We start from the raw sequence: 18,799 nt of genomic DNA, 5'->3' as shown, positions 1-18,799 counted from the left end.
ACTAGATATAAATTTGAAACCTAAATACTTATAATTGTTAACACATTCTATTGTATCTTTTTTGAAATAAAAATATTCTTTTAACAGTTTACCAGGTTTGTTAAATATAATAACTTTGGTTTTAGATAGATTCCCAGTTAACACAAAAACATAGTGTTTATGTTTTAAAAACATTTTGAAAAATGTTGTGAAAATATCGTAGAAAATATTTTTAAAACATCATTAAAACGTTACTGACTTTTGTTGACAATGTTTGTGAAATGTTTTGTAAATGTTTTAAATATGGATGTTTATAAAATATCCATGAAACATTTTTAAAACATAAAAAAAAATGTTTTTGCAGGATAAAATGTTGTGAAAATGTTCAAAAAACATTTTACAAAATGTTTTAATAATGTTCATATTCTCAAAACATCATTTAAATGTTATATGAATATCATTAGAAAAATGTTTTCTTACATCATCATTCAAATGTTTTATAAAATATTCATCTGGGGATGGGGGAGGGGGGGGTCCTGGGTCCACTTATGGAGCTACAATTATGGTTAATCTAATTCCTACTATTTCACTCAAACTTTGTCTAGTTTAGAGCCTGTGGCCCCTCTTTTCATAATCCTGGATCTGCATCTGAAAAACAACTGCTGTCCCACTGATCTTTACCCCACATCTCCTTTTAAAATTGTTTGTTGATTACAGTTGAATCTACATATATTTTGTTTACTTTTGTCGGATTTATGTATCATTGACATAACCCTATTTTTTGTAATACCTTGAACACGTAATAATTTGTCATGGTTTTTTTCTGATTTTAATCTTTGTGCATTTTTTTGAGAAGTATTTCTTGATCTCATGTTTGATCACATGTAGCATCGGACATTTTTTTTTCTGAAGTTTTTTGACTGTTTTCTTTGCTGCCTTAGTCAACACTATACAAGATAGAATTACAATTATAAATGCAAAACATTTATTCAATATTTTCGTATCACTGTTCTTTTTCAAAGTTTCTTTTGTTCCATTCTTGTGATTTCTTTTGACATCTGCTGGCTTCTGTAAAATAAAGTGTAAACAAATTAGTCCTTCTGTTTAGTGATTAAACGAGTGGAAATTCAGCTAATTTCATTGAATTACACAATAAACTATTTTTCTTCAATTTAATCCAGTGTTTTCACAAAAATATATTGAAAAGTGTCATCTAATCAGTGTTAATGGATTCAGAAGCAACAATTGTAGCTACTTTATACATCTGTAGAGTTTGGGGTGTATTATTATTACAAAAGTGTAACGGTAGATTTCACCAGTTTATAAAATAAGACATGTATACTGTAAACTACAATTTTCTCAACTTAGAGTAGCCAGCCGTGTAGGGCCTGTAACATTTTCTTGGTCTTACAAAAAAAAAACAAGTTTCGTAATGGTTATTGTATATTTTAGTGCAAATACATGTACTATAGATTGAGGATTTTAAAGAATAAATACCTTCATAAAATTTGCTCCTCCAGGATGGTTTGAATCATTTCTAAGCTTATATTCTTCTATATAATCCCCATTTCCATTCTCAATTTTAATCTGCATTTCTGAAAATCTATCCTAAATTTTGGTATGTCTAATCATGCTAATTGATCCTACAAAAGTTAAAATAAATAAAATACAGGTAAGAAAAAGTCACATTGTATTAGTCAGCTACAATTGATCTCTAAACATCATTTAGTACAAAATTTGGATAAACCATCAAGTCGTTTTTGAAGACCTGCCTTGGAACTAGAAAAAATAACAATATCATCTGCATACATGAGGCAGTCAATTCTGCGGCCATTTATATCAACAGCATCTGGGCTTTCATTAAATGCATCCGGTAAATCATTTATAAAAATCTTGAAAAGGTTGGGACTCAAAACATCCCTTGCTTTACTCCAATTTGAGAATAAAAAGTAGGAGTAAGCACATTGTCTATTTTAACACATAATTCACTTTTATTGTACATATCTCTCAGGACTGCATAGAAATTACCACCTATATTATGTTTTAATAGCTTATATTTTAAACCAGAATGAATGACGTTGTCAAACGCTTTTTTGAAATCAACAAAGCAAGCATAAAGTTTCCAACCTTTCATACTGGTGTACTTAACCATTATAGTTTTTAATACAAACATGTGATCAGATGTCCTACTTTTACATGAAAAACCAATCTGACATGGATTTATGATATTATTTGTTTCTAAATATTTATCAAGCCTTTTGTTTAGTATTGAATTGAATAGTTTTCCTATACACATATTAATTGCAATACCTCTGTAGTTTTCAGGTTTAGATGGATCTTCAGCTTTTAAAATTGGACAAATATATGCTGATGACCATTTTTTTAGATATATTCCTGAAGAAAATACAAGATTAAAAAGTTTTTGAAATAATGGAGCCAAAATACTAGCACCACTCTTCAATATTTCATTTGGGAGGCCATCTAAACCGATAGCAGTATGAGATAACTCTGATACTATTGTATTGCTTTTAATATTAATATTTACAAGTTAGCAAAAAAAAAAAAAATTGTAACCAAAAACCGTTCTTGAACGTGTCAAACACTGAAGAATTCTATTTTAAAGGAGATCATTCTTTTTGTCACCAGTTTTCCCACCGAAAGAAGAGGCGTTGCTATAGAATGGACAGCGTAGAGCGATCCAATTGCTCAATGCATATCTTGGTTTAAAATCCCTATAGCCTATATTAAAAAACTCAAAGATATCAGGCTTACAAGGCAAACTTATACTTGCTATTTGTATTACCCCGAGGAACCGATATTCGTTGGGAGGAAATTCGGAAATAAAGAATCAGATTTTTTTTCACTTTTATTTTCTTCATTTTTATTTTTGTATTTTAGAGTAGGATGAGTGATAAATATTGATGAAAAAACACAAAATTAAAATTCATATGTTTGTCGGCAAACTCCATACAGCGTTATCGTTCGGGTCATTCTTCCCTTTCTCTACAAACACCAAACTCCATACAGCGTTATCGTTCGGGTCATACTTCCATTTCTCTACAAATCATTATGTCACCACTGTGTCGGAGTTTGGTTTGTCGGTTTATACAATACAAGTGTATGATAGAGTTACATCCCTTCGTCCATTAGCCACAGTTATTCAGATATCAGAGTTATACATTTTATTGTTATTGGCCCTTATTTCCATCGACTCGCAATGGGACAGTGAAGGGGATATAGTAAACCGTACGCACTTCAGTATATGCGTCCGTACCACAAGACTCGTGTAGGCACAACGTAGATGTGTGATCTGTAGTATTGTATCCAGTTTTCATTATACTCACTCGTATCCCTATTATCTGGAAATCCAACTTTTACAATTTCTCAGTAAATGAAGGACCGTTAATCTGGGAAGCTATGAGCTAATCCATACGAAAATCGAAATTGACCGTTTTAAGTGCATAGTGAAAACTGGTGAAGCGGGAACAATAGAAAAGTAACTCTTTCTATGATACAGTTGCAAAAGTCAATGGAGTCCTTACGTCGGTAATTAAAAGGTAACCATACTGGATAAAAGTTATTTCGAATGATCACTAGATCGTCTGTTAATATAGCGAATTTTGTTAAACCATGTTATTTGAAATATACTTGCAAATAAACATTACTTTTTTTCCTTTTTTATTGAGAAAATTGCAACAGAAGCTTCTGTGTATTGAAATTGGAGAAATTCAAATTTAACCGTATTTTCCATTGGTATCAACAGTTCTCTCTATCGTCTGAAATAAAAATGACCACAAGCAAGAACAACTTAAAGAGAAATCGACAAATGTCGACACGATATTGAATCGATATCGATGAACTTAATCACGATTTTGATGACGACAACCATGACAAAATAGTCGACATCGTCGATATCGACAATGTCAACTCGATATTGGATAATAAATTAAGACAATGATATATCTAGATATAAAGATTGATAAAGGGTTAGCCGATAGCTGAATTGTAATCAATGATTTTTTTTTGTTTTCATCGTACTAACTTATACAAGGCAATCATGTGGTTACTTCTCCAAATTTTATTTGGTTGCATACCGTTGACATGACGAGTCAAGCTTTTTCCAACTGAGCTTTACATTTTTTATTTATGTTTTGATGCAAAACCACTGTCTCATATTTAAGGGAATGGTTTACCGCTCATAAAGCCATTTTAATTGATATTTTATAGTGTGTCTTTCTATGTTGTAATGTAACACTACTATTTCAGGTAGGGTGAAGGTTGGCCCCTATAAAAACGTTTAAACCCGCTGCATTTGTTTGCACCTGTCCTAAGTCAGGTACCTGTTTCAGTGGTTGTCGTTTGTTGATGTGGTTCTTAAGTGTTTCTCGTTTCTCGTTTTTTATATAGATTAGACCGTTGGTTTTCCTGTTTGAATTGTTTTACACAAGTCATTTTGAGGCCCTTTATAGCTTGCTGCTCGATGCGAGCCAAGGCTCCATGTTGAAGGCCGTACTTTGACCTATAATTGTTTACTTTTTACACGTTGTGACTTGGATGGAGAGTTGTCTCATTGGCACTCATACTACATCTTCTTATTTTTATTAACCCAGCCAAATCCTTAATGTAACTGTCTCTCTTTTGAGCTCTTTAATTCAGTGGTTGTTGGTTTTTTTTTAATGTCGGTATCGAATCGATATCATCGATATCGAAACCTAAACAGATAAGCCAGGAGAAACTAAATTGTCTATAAAGAAAACCATGACAACTGTAGCAGGTAGACATTTGGAACATAATTTGTCGATATCCACTCATGTCATCGATATCAATAACTGTATCAGATGAACATTGTGTAAACTCATTGAAAGAACAAATCAGTTGAGTATCATACGAAATTGTACAGCACTAAGGGAGCTACCATTTGATTTTTATGGGGAGGGGGAGGGGGGCTAGGATGAAATTTGAAAAAAGGCAGGACAGGAGTTTTAAGTCAGGATAAACTAATAAAAAAATTCAGGGCCGAATAGAGTGAAAAATAAAAAGGCAGGACAGAGATTACAACTAAAAATAATGCAGGACAAATTTTTTCATCCTAGCCCCCCCCCCCCCCCCATAAAAATCAAATGATCGCTCCCTTACATATTTATACATCGCTAAATTTCGCAATTTTATTAGGGACGTACACTTAACTAGCTGGAATGAATAGAGAAACAAATCACAATCTCTTTTTTTGATGGTCGTTATTGAATTGAAATTGTCGACATCGACAACTTATACAAACAAGAGTACACCCTCACACTCTGAAATGTCTCGCCTGCTTTACTTATCCTGATTGGATTTATGTTGAAAGTCAAGGTCAAAGTCAGATGAACCCTGCCAGACAGACATGTACACCTTACAATCATACCATACACCAAGTATAGTTAGCCCACTGCTTATAGTATATGATAAAAAGACAAAACCATGAACACTTAACATTGAACCATGAAAATGAGGTCAAGGTCAATTTAACTCTGACAGACAGATATGTACAACTTATAATCGTCATTCCATACAACAAATATAGCTGACCTAATGCTAGTATCTGATAAACGGAGAAAACCATGACAACTGAAAATTTACCAATGAACCATGGTAATGAGGTCAGGGTCAGATGTACACCTTACAATTATCCCATATACCACATATAGTGTCCATAAAAGTATCTGAGAATTAGACCAAAAACTTAACATTTTTCAGTGAACATAAAAAAAAGTCAAGACCAGAAAAAAACCTGCCAGACGGACAAGTACACTTTACAATAATACCATACACCAAATACAGCTGATCTATTGCTTATAGTATCTGAGAAACAAACCAAACCATTAAAATTTAACCATTGATCAAGGAACCACGAAATTATGTCAAGGTCCGAGGTGAACCTGGCAGTCAGACATTTACATCTTACAATCATTCCATACACAAAATAAAGTTGACCTATTGCTTATAATATGAGATAAGGACTTGACCACGAAAAATTAACCTTGATTAATGATTACTGATACATGAAATCAGGTCATGGTCAGGTGAACCCTGTCTGACGGACATAAAGACCTTGCCAGGATCCCAAATACCAATTATAGTTATCATATTACTCATTATAAGCGAGTATTTCACACAACAACACAATTTTCCCAAGCGGTCCTTGGACCATGAAAATGAGGTCAAGGACAATGGAAATCTGACACACTTGAAACTCTGTAACATAAGGCATCTGAATACAGGGTATGAAGCATCCAGATCTTTTACCTTCTAAAATATAAATCTTTATACAGGTAGTTAAGCCGTGCCAGATAGTAATCCCTATGTCTTGCATTCTGCGACTTTCTTCACAGGTGAGACAATACACTAGGAGATACTGAATCGCCTTGATGGTCAACTGTATCAGATAAACATTTTGAACATAAATTGTCAATATCCAATCGATGTCGTCGATATCGGCAACAAGTCGAAAACAAACTGACAATGTCATGTGCATGTCAACATTATATCGATTGAAGCAGATGAAAACAGTGACACATTTGTAAAATAAAAACCTGAGGTAAACAATATATCTATCGTGTCTCTACAAAGGGCTAAGATAGGGATAAAGTGAGTACTGATCGATATGACTAAATTGTGTCTTGGACATACCTTAAAGACACAGGAGAACAGATTCTGTGGGCAAACTAGGTGAACCGGCGAATGAACCCGATAGCTTAAAATTTTGTTCAGACTACTTTTCGTGTCCGAGGTTGAAAACATCCCAAAACGATTTAAAAAGAATTTAAATGTAAAAAAAATTTAAATGACAAGAGTGTACACGCTGAAATGTCTCGCCTGCTTTACTTATCAGGATTGAAATTCATACTATTCACCGAATATAATTGGACTAATGCTTATAGTATTCGAGAAACAGACCACACCACAAAAACTTAACATTGACCAAAGAACTATGAAAATGAGGTCAAGGTCAGATGAAACCTGCCAGTCTGACATGTTCACTTTACAATCATTTACACACACCAAATATAGTTGACCTATTGTTTATAGTATCTGAGATACGGACTTGACCACAAAGCTTTAACCTTGGTCATCACTGATCCATGAAATGAGGTCCAGGTCAGGTGAACCCTGTCTAACGGACATGTAGACCCTGCCCGGATCCCATACCAAACATAGTTATTCTATTACCCATAAGTGAGCATTTCACATAAGAACCATGAAAATGCGGTCAAGGAAAATGGTCATATGACACACGGAAACTCTGTAACATAAAGCATCTTCATTCAAGGTATGAAGCATCCAGGGCTTCTACCTCCTGAAATATAAAAGCTTTATACAAATAGTTTATATATAATCCCCGTCTCGCATTCTGCAACTTTGGTCACACACGAAACAAAAAAATGTGTGAAATATAGGTCAAATACAAAAATTCCTAACACAACATCAGTTATTTTTTTTTGGTTTATTATACCCCATGCAATTTATTGCGTCGGGTATAATGTTTTTGACCCGTCTGTCCGTCCGTCAGTCCTGTTCTTGTCATCGCAACTCCTCTGAAACCACATAACAGAATTCCATGAAACTTTGTAGATAATAAGGACATACTATGTAGATCTGCATATCGACAGGAAATTATGATTCAATTTTTTTTTCTAGGAGTTATGCCCCTTTGAACTTATTGGCCTCAATATACTACTGCAACAGTTTGTCATCGCAACTCCTCTGAGACCACAAAACAGAATTTCATGAAACTTTGTAGATAATAGGGACATACTATGTAGTTGTGCATATCGACAGGAAATTATGATTCAATTTTTTTTTCTAGGAGTTATGCCCCTTTGAACTTATTGGCCTAAATATACTACTGCAACAGTTTGTAATCGCAACTCCTCTGAAACCACACAACATAATTTCATGAAACTTTGTAGTTAATGCGGACATAATATGTTAATGTGCATATCCACAAGAAATTTTTTTACAGTCGACTTTTGTAGAGTTACGAGTCTTTAAACTTAGGAATCTGGTGAGATTTTGTTTGTCCAGTGACAATGTGGGGGCGTGGGGTATGTGAGCATGCTCACAAAGGTCCTTTAATTTGTGTTTGTTCTGTTTGTATTTTTATAGTTTTTATGCTGCTTTTGTTTTATTTTTTTTTTTGGGGGGGGGGGTTAAGTTTAAATCCCTAAGAAAAACTGATATGGTTAATGACATGTGAAGATAGTTCTATAGAGAATTGGTATGATTGCCATTGAGACAACTATCCACCAAAGTTCAAATGAAGTAAATGTAAGCATACTAGCACTTCCCTTTGTGTTTTCTGCAGATCCACAATTAAAGCCACTTTTTACTTGTGTTATATCTTTTATTTACCTATTTACATGTTTGCTATGCTGGATCAGACACAAGGAAAATCAAAATATAATTCCAAAGCATTAACCCTTTGTGTCTGTTGTAGTATTGCTACCATTTTTCAATGCTGTTATGAATTCTTTCTACTGATTCAGGTTTAAATGCTGGAGCTAGTTTGGATTTGGAGTAGGTGAAGTTTTCAACTCTTTCCAATCAGACTTTCCCTCAACACATCTTTTCACATTATGTAATTGGTAAGGTATGGATTTGTATGCCTCAAAATTTATAATTGTTAATTGTCATTGGACAATTGTGAGTCTTTGATTGGTAAAATTAAATATCTAATTTATTTGATTTGATTTATGCTTTTATGGATAGCATTCTAAAGAAAACCAATAATTATTAATATATATTTTTTTATTAAAAATGATTTTTATTTTCAAAGAATACAAGAATTGAACATTATTTTGGCCATTGGTAATACATAACAAACATGCAAAAGTTTGCATACAAATGAGATGGTATTTCAATTTGACAATGTATACATAAATTGACTTTGAACATTTCATTTGCATATATCAATCTTTATAACAAAATAAATCGTAGATACTGTTTTTAAAGAACCCATTAAATCAAATTCTGATTACAATACTGAAATGTATGTTATCACATTATATCAAAGGCACAAAACTAATGGCACAATAAAATGTACAAAACTAATGTCCTTTTATTTAAAAATCAATGTAATTTATTTTTAACACAAGAATTGATTTTACTAAAACATAAGTCAACATACAAAAAAAAGAAAGTTCTGTCAACAATGATTGGATTTCTTATTGAGTTTTATTTTGGCAAATGTTTGTAACAACATGTTGTGAAACATATACTTGTAAAGGCATTCTGGGTGTTTATATCAGATATGTGATATGCATATTAATAATATTTTTCCTCACATGCAGATGTTCTAACATCTGATGCATAAAGTAATTAATTTTATGAAGAGAGAGTGTTGAATAACGAAATATGATCCAATTACGAGACATTAAATCAATTAATAAAGGAAACTGATATTACAAAAATTCATCAATGTAGAAAACATTTGTGGTATATTTTATATTAACATATCAATTTCAGGTACACACTTTATATGAAATTTTCATAGGAAGAAATCTAACCTTATTTCACCTAAACTTGAAGGAATATACTACATCAATTTGTAATTTTATGCTCACAAATTGCATGTCAGAGTGAAACATTAGAAAATGTTTGCACATTAAAACACTGTTCAGACATGTATATAAAGGTGCTGCTTTATCATCAACTATTGTAGATGTAACACAATCTTCTTGTTCCTAATATATCCACAGCTGTTATGTCAACCCATGAAAATTGACACTTAGTTTTGGTTTGTATTATGTGTGCAGATGTTTAATCCAAAATTCAAATTTTATGTGTTTATCACTAATAGAAAATGTCTCCTATTCATATCAAATGAAACATGCTGATGAATAAGTTAATAGAGTATGTTTATATTGACACCAAATATTTGAAGCTGTTATATTAAAGTAAATAGTATTCATTTTGGATCAAGTGAAACTTTTGATAAAAATTTTAATTCTAGATTACAAACTTGAAAAGATGTGATGCAAAAACAGAGACTATTTATACTGAAAAGCAATAATAGACGAAGTTACTATTGTAAATAAGACAATAGCAAAAACATACGGTATTGTAATTCATATTTTCTTTTTAACTGTAAAATATTCTCTATCTGCTGTTAAAGGCAAATTGCAATGATTGCCATTACTGAATTCATAGGGGTAGGTTATACTTAAAAATATAAATATAACTAGCAAATATGTGGTATAATTTACATTTTATAAACATTTGTGAAATTTGTCTCATACTAGATGATGACTTCAGGGTGTTAATATGGTCATCTGAATATTTTACCCATTGCCTTTACAAGAAAATGTTTCACAAAAATAATTTTATCATATTTTTTTTAATTTGTGAACAGCAACTTTATGGATTTCTTTGTCAGAAAAAAGTATTTTCTCGTCAAACAACAAGTACAGTAAACTTCTGAATTCCAAGTCTCTGGAAATGCTTAGCACCCAATATTGGATTAACCTTATAACTTTGGTACACTTGTACATAACAAATATTTCTATCACAATCATGTCAAAATTAAACCAGCTTCATAAATATTCATGTTTTACTTTTTCATTACCAAAAACTTGTGTATAGAATAGCCTCATTTTCTTAGACCAGCTTAACAAAACCTATGTAAAGACATTTATTGTTTGCTTTTCTTCAGATTTTACTTAGACCTTGAATATAATAAATAAATATTTTAAAATAAATCCCTATTTTAAACAAGAATGAATGCATTGCTTTACCTTTTTGTGGAGGAGAAGGGTCCTGTGTTAAATTTTGTATACTTTTGTTGTTTCCAAAGATTAATTTTTGTTAATTTTTGCTTTCATGTTTTCTCATCTGTTTAACAAAAGTTTCTTGCACAAAATGTGATTCTGGCTAAAACAGAATATTTGTGTAATAGAAGTTATATTATAACTCTACTTAAATTAAATTAATTGTGTAAGATAGTCTCAAATCAATGCATTAAATTTCTGATGAGAAGTAGCAAAATATTTTACAGGTCTGATTTGTTACCACATCTATATGGTGGAATAAATTGTTTGTTTTTCAAATTTCAATCCAGATAAGAAAAATATTTTTGTAAATCATAACTTCATAAAGCTGATTCAATGACATACACACAGCTATACTAATATTCTAAATAAAATCAACAAATTAAAGCCATTGAAAATGAACTAGGACTTCCCTGCAGTAAATAAAAATAGAAATGGTGATGTATTTTAGGAACATTTTTGGAGTTAACTGATTGGTCCAGATGCCATTTACAAGAACACTGAGACTGCCCAGTAAAACTCATATTAAAATATGGAGGTCAAATGTCTAAAATCATCCATTATTTGTAACCACTAAATAGTGGACTTTTGTACTCCAAAAGATTGTGATGATGTTTAACTGTTTGACAAAAAATTGTATTTGTATCAATCTGGTAGAAAAGCCATTAGTAAGTTTCTGGGCTCTCTCTGAGGTATATCTCGTCATTTATATACAGCAAAGTACAATGCACGATAATTTTAACATGATTCACAAAATGAAATTTCTATAAAAACATGATGTATAACAAAATTATAAAAAAAAAATGCCATTTAAGATTCATTAGTAAAATTTACAATTCAAACTACCGATAATTCAAACTAAAGTCTTTTTCAGTAAAAATTTTAATTTTAAAAGATCTAATGGCCAATGAAGCAGATTTATAGCTGGTAAGTAGGTACCTTAAGAGCTTATATTTATTTTTCATTATACTGCTTTCATGAAATGGTTGGACTTAATAAAGTATGATAAATCTAATAATTAATAATAAACATTCAGTATTCCAAAATTAGACAAAAGTATAATGGCATTCACCAAATTCATAAAAAAAAATATACGGACATTTTCAAAACAAACTTCATTTTCATAAGCAAAGATTTGTAGTACCTTCATACTCAATACTAGAAATAAAGCATAATTTAAATAACAAATTTTATGTAATGGCACTTTAAGCAAAAATAATGATAATGCCCTTACATTCATTGAATAAACAAGAAATTTTACTGTTTTTAGATTTAAAAAATAATTATTAAACTGATCCGTTTTCATCAAAAACAAAACAGATATTGAACTATATAACAATACATGTCCTTTTTCTGTTTAAAAAAAATCTAACAAACTCATCTTTAAATATTATGCAAATCACAATTTGAAAAATAAATACTAAATGTCTACAGCACCATGAACGACAGATCCATTAACCATTAAATGGACGCCATTCGGTAAAGAACAAGTATTAGAATGAAGATGAGAATGTTTATGTTGTTTTGGAGGAATGGCAGGTGGTTTTTTCTCTTGACTATTGTCACTGTCTGGAGTATTAGATGAGTTATGGCAACTTGTATGTGGTCCATTTGGTGATGAAGGTACTTTGGTATGATGATTACAAGCTGTAAGAACAAAAACATTCAAATTAAGAATTATACTACATTATGTTATCTATGGGTATAATTTCTAACATACATGTATAGATAATGACATGAACTGTGGACTGAATGACTTTTTTATATTATTACTATTTACCTTTAATAAACATATTTTAGTTGACCTTAACATATAACTCAGATTTAAGTACCATAGTGCTCAAGATGGATAACAAACAACTCTTAAATTAATAATTCAGTGCTTTGTGGGACTAGTCTCTCAAGTTATACATGTGATTTGTGTATATGGTGGTTAGCAGACAACTACATTACTCAATTTGAGTATGATGCTGCATGGAACAGCTAAATTATACCTTTAACTATTTAGAGAAGGTCATGTTGGTGATCAAAGTCTAATAAACCCAAGTTAAACCTACCATTTTTTCATGGTATGTGAAAAATGCACAATTTTTTTTTTTTAATTATATTCATGAATTTCACTATGTGGTATCTAAGACAACTAACTTTTATTAGTTATTTTTACCATTTGGGTTTGGTCATGCTTGGGAAAGTTAGTTACCCGTAATTATACAATTTGAGTTTGGTGGTAATAGGGTCAATTAGTTATCCTTGATCAAACTTATAAGTTGAGTTAAATGGTGTGTGAGAAAGTCTGTAGGTCTTAGGTTATAAAAACGAGGTATGAGAGTGTTTAAGATAGTTTGTTATCCTAAGGTATACTTACGATCTGAGTATGGTGGTGTTTAAGATAGTTTGTTATCCTAAGGTATACTTATGATCTGAGTATGGTGGTGTTTAAGATAGTTTGTTATCCTAAGGTATACTTACGATCTGAGTATGAGAGTGTTAAAGATAGTTTGTTATCCTAAGGTATACTTACGATCTGAGTATGGTGGTGTTTAAGATAGTTTGTTATCCTAAGGTATACTTACGATCTGAGTACGAGAGTGTTAAAGATAGTTTGTTATCCTAAGGTATACTTACGATCTGAGTATGGTGGTGTTTAAGATAGTTTGTTATCCTAAGGTATACTTACGATCTGAGTATAAGAGTGTTTAAGATAGTTTGTTATCCTAAGGTATACTTACGATCTGAGTATGAGAGTGTTTAAGATAGTTTGTTATCCTAAGGTATACTTACGATCTGAGTATGGTGGTGTTTGGGACAGTTGACTAGTATAGTTTGTTAACCTAAGGGATACTTACGATCTGAGTATGGTGGTGTTTGGAACAGTTGACTAGTATAGTTTGTTATCCTAAGGGATACTTACGATCTGAGTATGGTGGTGTTTGGGACAGTTGACTAGTATAGTTTGTTATCCTAAGGGATACTTACAATCTGAGTATGGTGGTGTTTGGAACAGTTGACTAGTATAGTTTGTTATCCTAAGGGATACTTACGATCTGAGTATGGTGGTGTTTGGGACAGTTGACTAGTATAGTTTGTTATCCTAAGGGATACTTACGATCTGAGTATGGTGGTGTTTGGGACAGTTGACTAGTATAGTTTGTTATCCTATGGGATACTTACGATCTGAGTATGGTGGTGTTTTGGACAGTTGACTAGTATAGTTTGTTATCCTATGGGATACTTACGATCTGAGTATGGTGGTGTTTGGAACAGTTGACTAGTATAGTTTGTTATCCTAAGGGATACTTACGATCTGAGTATGGTGGTGTTTGGGACAGTTGACTAGTATAGTTTGTTATCCTAAGGGATACTTACGATCTGAGTATGGTGGTGTTTGGGACAGTTGACTAGTATAGTTTGTTATCCTATGGGATACTTACGATCTGAGTATGGTGGTGTTTGGAACAGTTGACTAGTATAGTTTGTTATCCTAAGGGATACTTACGATCTGAGTATGGTGGTGTTTGGAACAGTTGACTAGTATAGTTTGTTATCCTAAGTTATACTAACGATCTGAGTATGGTGGTGTTTTGGACAGTTGACTAGTATAGTTTGTTATCCTAAGGTATACTTACGATCTGAGTATGGTGGTGTTTGGAACAGTTGACTAGTATAGTTTGTTAACCTAAGGGATACTTACGATCTGAGTATGGTGGTGTTTGGAACAGTTGACTAGTATAGTTTGTTAACCTAAGGGATACTTACGATCTGAGTATGGTGGTGTTTGGGACAGTTGACTAGTATAGTTTGTTATCCTAAGTTATACTTACGATCTGAGTATGGTGGTGTTTGGAACAGTTGACTAGTTTAGTTTGTTATCCTAAGGGATACTTACGATCTGAGTACGGTGGTGTTTGGAACAGTTGACTAGTATAGTTTCTTATCCTAAGGGATACATACGATCTGAGTATGGTGGTGTTTGGGACAGTTGACTAGTATAGTTTGTTATCCTAAGTTATACTTACGATCTGAGTATGGTGGTGTTTGGAACAGTTGACTAGCATAGTTTGTTATCCTAAGGGATACTTACGATCTGAGTATGGTGGTGTTTGGAACAGTTGACTAGTATAGTTTGTTATCCTAAGGGATACTTACGATCTGAGTATGGTAATGTTTGGGACAGTTGACTAGTATAGTTTGTTATCCTAAGGGATACATACGATCTGAGTATGGTGGTGTTTGGGACAGTTGACTAGTATAGTTTGTTAACCTAAGGGATACTTACGATCTGAGTATGGTGGTGTTTGGAACAGTTGACTAGTATAGTTTGTTATCCTAAGGGATACTTAAGATCTGAGTATGGTGGTGTTTGGGACAGTTGACTAGTATAGTTTGTTATCCTAAGGGATACTTACGATCTGAGTATGGTGGTGTTTTGGACAGTTGACTAGTATAGTTTGTTATCCTAAGGGATACTTACGATCTGAGTATGGTGGTGTTTGGGACAGTTGACTAGTATAGTTTGTTATCCTAAGGGATACTTACGATCTGAGTACGGTGGTGTTTGGGACAGTTGACTAGTATAGTTTGTTATCCTAAGGGATACTTACGATCTGAGTATGGTGGTGTTTGGGACAGTTGACTAGTATAGTTTGTTATCCTAAGGGATACTTACGATCTGAGTATGGTGGTGTTTGGGACAGTTGACTAGTATAGTTTGTTAACCTAAGGGATACTAACGATCTGAGTATGGTGGTGTTTTGGACAGTTGACTAGTATAGTTTGTTATCCTAAGGGATACATACGATCTGAGTATGGTGGTGTTTGGGACAGTTGACTAGTATAGTTTGTTATCCTAAGGGATACTTACGATCTGAGTATGGTGGTGTTTGGGACAGTTGACTAGTATAGTTTGTTAACCTAAGGGATACTTACGATCTGAGTATGGTGGTGTTTGGAACAGTTGAGTAGTATAGTTTGTTAACCTAAGGGATACTAACGATCTGAGTATGGTGGTGTTTTGGACAGTTGACTAGTATAGTGTGTTATCCTAAGGGATACATACGATCTGAGTATGGTGGTGTTTGGAACAGTTGACTAGTATAGTTTGTTATCCTAAGTTATACTTACGATCTGAGTATGGTGGTGTTTTGGACAGTTGAGTAGTATAGTTTGTTATCCTAAGGGATACTTACGATCTGAGTATGGTGGTGCTTGGGACAGTTGACTAGTATAGTTTGTTATCCTAAGTTATACTCACGATCTGAGTATGGTGGTGTTTGGAACAGTTGACTAGTATAGTTTGTTATCCTAAGGGATACTTACGATCTGAGTATGGTGGTGTTTTGGACAGTTGACTAGTATAGTTTGTTATCTTAAGGGATACTTACGATCTGAGTATGGTGGTGTTTGGAACAGTTGACTAGTATAGTTTGTTATCCTAAGGGATACTTAAGATCTGAGTACGGTGGTGTTTGGGACAGTTGACTAGTATAGTTTGTTATCCTAAGGGATACTTACGATCTGAGTATGGTGTTGTTTGGGACAGTTGACTAGTATAGTTTGTTAACCTAAGGGATACTAACGATCTGAGTACGGTGGTGTTTGGGACAGTTGACTAGTATAGTTTGTTATCCTAAGGGATACTTACGATCTGAGTACGGTGGTGTTTGGGACAGTTGACTAGCATAGTTTGTTATCCTAAGGTATACTTACGATCTGAGTACGGTGGTGTTTGGGACAGTTGACTAGTATAGTTTGTTAACCTAAGGGATACTTACGATCTGAGTACGGTGGTGTTTGGGACAGTTGACTAGCATAGTTTGTTATCCTAAGGGATACTTACGATCTGAGTACGGTGGTGTTTGGGACAGTTGACTAGCATAGTTTGTTATCCTAAGTTATACTTACGATCTGAGTACGGTGGTGTTTGGGACAGTTGACTAGCATAGTTTGTTATCCTAAGTTATACTTACGATCTGAGTATGGTGGTGTTTTGGACAGTTGACTAGTATAGTTTGTTATCCTAAGGGATACTTACGATCTTAGAATGGTGGTGTTGTGGACAGTTGACTAGTATAGTTTGTTATCCTAAGGGATACATACGATCTGAGTATGGTGGTGTTTGGAACAGTTGACTAGTATAGTTTGTTATCCTAAGGGATACTTACGATCTGAGTATGGTGGTGTTTTGGACAGTTGACTAGTATAGTTTGTTATCCTAAGGGATACTTACGATCTGAGTATGGTGGTGTTTGGAACAGTTGACTAGTATAGTTTCTTATCCTAAGGGATACTTACGATCTGAGTATGGTGGTGTTTGGAACAGTTGACTAGTATAGTTTCTTATCCTAAGGGATACTTACGATCTGAGTATGGTGGTGTTTGGAACAGTTGACTAGTATAGTTTGTTATCCTAAGGGATACTTACGATCTGAGTATGGTGGTGTTTGGAACAGTTGACTAGTATAGTTTCTTATCCTAAGGGATACTTACGATCTGAGTATGGTGGTGTTTGGAACAGTTGACTAGTATAGTTTGTTATCCTAAGGGATACTTACGATCTGAGTATGGTGGTGTTTGGGACAGTTGACTAGTATAGTTTGTTATCCTAAGTTATACTTACGATCTGAGTACGGTGGTGTTTGGAACAGTTGACTAGTATAGTTTCTTATCCTAAGGGATACTTACGATCTGAGTATGGTGGTGTTTGGGACAGTTGACTAGTATAGTTTGTTATCCTAAGTTATACTTACGATCTGAGTACGGTGGTGTTTGGAACAGTTGACTAGTATAGTTTCTTATCCTAAGGGATACTTTCGATCTGAGTATGGTGGTGTTTGGGACAGTTGACTAGTATAGTTTGTTATCCTAAGGTATACTTACGATCTGAGTATGGTGGTGTTTGGGACAGTTGACTAGTATAGTTTGTTATCCTAAGGGATACTTACGATCTGAGTATGGTGGTGTTTGGGACAGTTGACTAGTATAGTTTGAAATCCTAAGGGATACTTACGATCTGAGTATGGTGGTGTTTGGGACAGTTGACTAGTATACTGTAAATTCAGAAATTATTGCGTGCATTTATTATTGCGATTTTGTCATTTTAGACTAAAATGCGGTTTTAATTTTTGCGATATTGAGAAAAATCCTGTTTAATTCATATAAAAACTTTCATAATGCGTGTTTAAATTATTGCGATTATAACCCTGTCGCATTTTTCGCAATAATAAAAACATCGCAATAATTTCTGAATTTACAGTAGTTTGTTATCCTAAGGGATACTTACGATCTGAGTATGGTGGTGTTTGGGACAGTTGACTAGTATAGTTTGTTATCCTAAGGGATACTTACGATCTGAGTACGGTGGTGTTTGGAACAGTTGACTAGTATAGTTTGTTATCCTAAGGGATACTTACGATCTGAGTATGGTGGTGTTTGGAACAGTTGACTAGTATAGTTTGTTATCCTAAGTTATACTTACGATCTGAGTATGGTGGTGTTTGGGACAGTTGACTAGTATAGTTTGTTATCCTAAGGGATACTAACGATCTGAGTATGGTGGTGTTTGGGACAGTTGACTAGTATAGTTTGTTATCCTAAGGTATACTTACGATCTGAGTACGGTGGTGTTTGGAACAGTTGACTAGTATAGTTTGTTATCCTAAGGGATACTTACGATCTGAGTATGGTGGTGTTTGGGACAGTTGACTAGTATAGTTTGTTAACCTAAGGGATACTTACGATCTGAGTATGGTGGTGTTTGGAACAGTTGACTAGTATAGTTTGTTATCCTAAGGGATACTTACGATCTGAGTACGGTGGTGTTTGGAACAGTTGACTAGTATAGTTTCTTATCCTAAGGGATACTTACGATCTGAGTATGGTGGTGTTTGGGACAGTTGACTAGTACATCCACTGACCTCTTTATCACAATTGCAAATTATACATGAGGAATCTGAAATAAAAAATAATTCATGGTTATCTATTAATCTTAATCTAATTGAACAAATGTTAAAAGAAAC

The 18,799-nt window shown here is 33.4% G+C and overlaps 1 protein-coding gene and 1 long non-coding RNA gene across 2 annotated transcripts in view; both read right to left on the bottom strand.

Annotated features, from left to right (window-relative positions):
• Nucleotides 1-947: 947 nt before the first annotated feature.
• On the bottom strand, nt 948-1,618 carry LOC127730009 (uncharacterized). The gene is made up of 2 exons (XR_007994927.1): nt 1,477-1,618; nt 948-1,047 (listed from the first exon to the last, which is right to left on the bottom strand). It is a non-coding gene; the product is annotated as an uncharacterized LOC127730009 (long non-coding RNA).
• A 7,130-nt stretch (nt 1,619-8,748) lies between these two features.
• The window catches only part of LOC127729885 (leucine-rich repeats and immunoglobulin-like domains protein 3), a 50,975-nt gene continuing 40,924 nt past the window's right edge, over nt 8,749-18,799 (bottom strand). The window contains exons 17-18 of the mRNA XM_052237823.1: nt 18,649-18,732; nt 8,749-12,431 (exon numbers count right to left, since the gene is read on the bottom strand). Coding sequence (XP_052093783.1) covers nt 12,205-12,431; nt 18,649-18,732 — 311 coding nt within the window. The 3' untranslated portion in view covers nt 8,749-12,204. The remainder of the gene's footprint in view (nt 12,432-18,648; nt 18,733-18,799) is intronic.

This window comes from Mytilus californianus, unplaced genomic scaffold (assembly GCF_021869535.1).
Source record: "Mytilus californianus isolate M0D057914Y unplaced genomic scaffold, xbMytCali1.0.p SCAF_1, whole genome shotgun sequence".
NCBI classification, from domain to species: Eukaryota; Metazoa; Mollusca; class Bivalvia; order Mytilida; family Mytilidae; genus Mytilus; species Mytilus californianus.
Note: the sequence above shows the minus strand (reverse complement) of the source record. Positions and strands in the feature narration are given on the sequence as shown.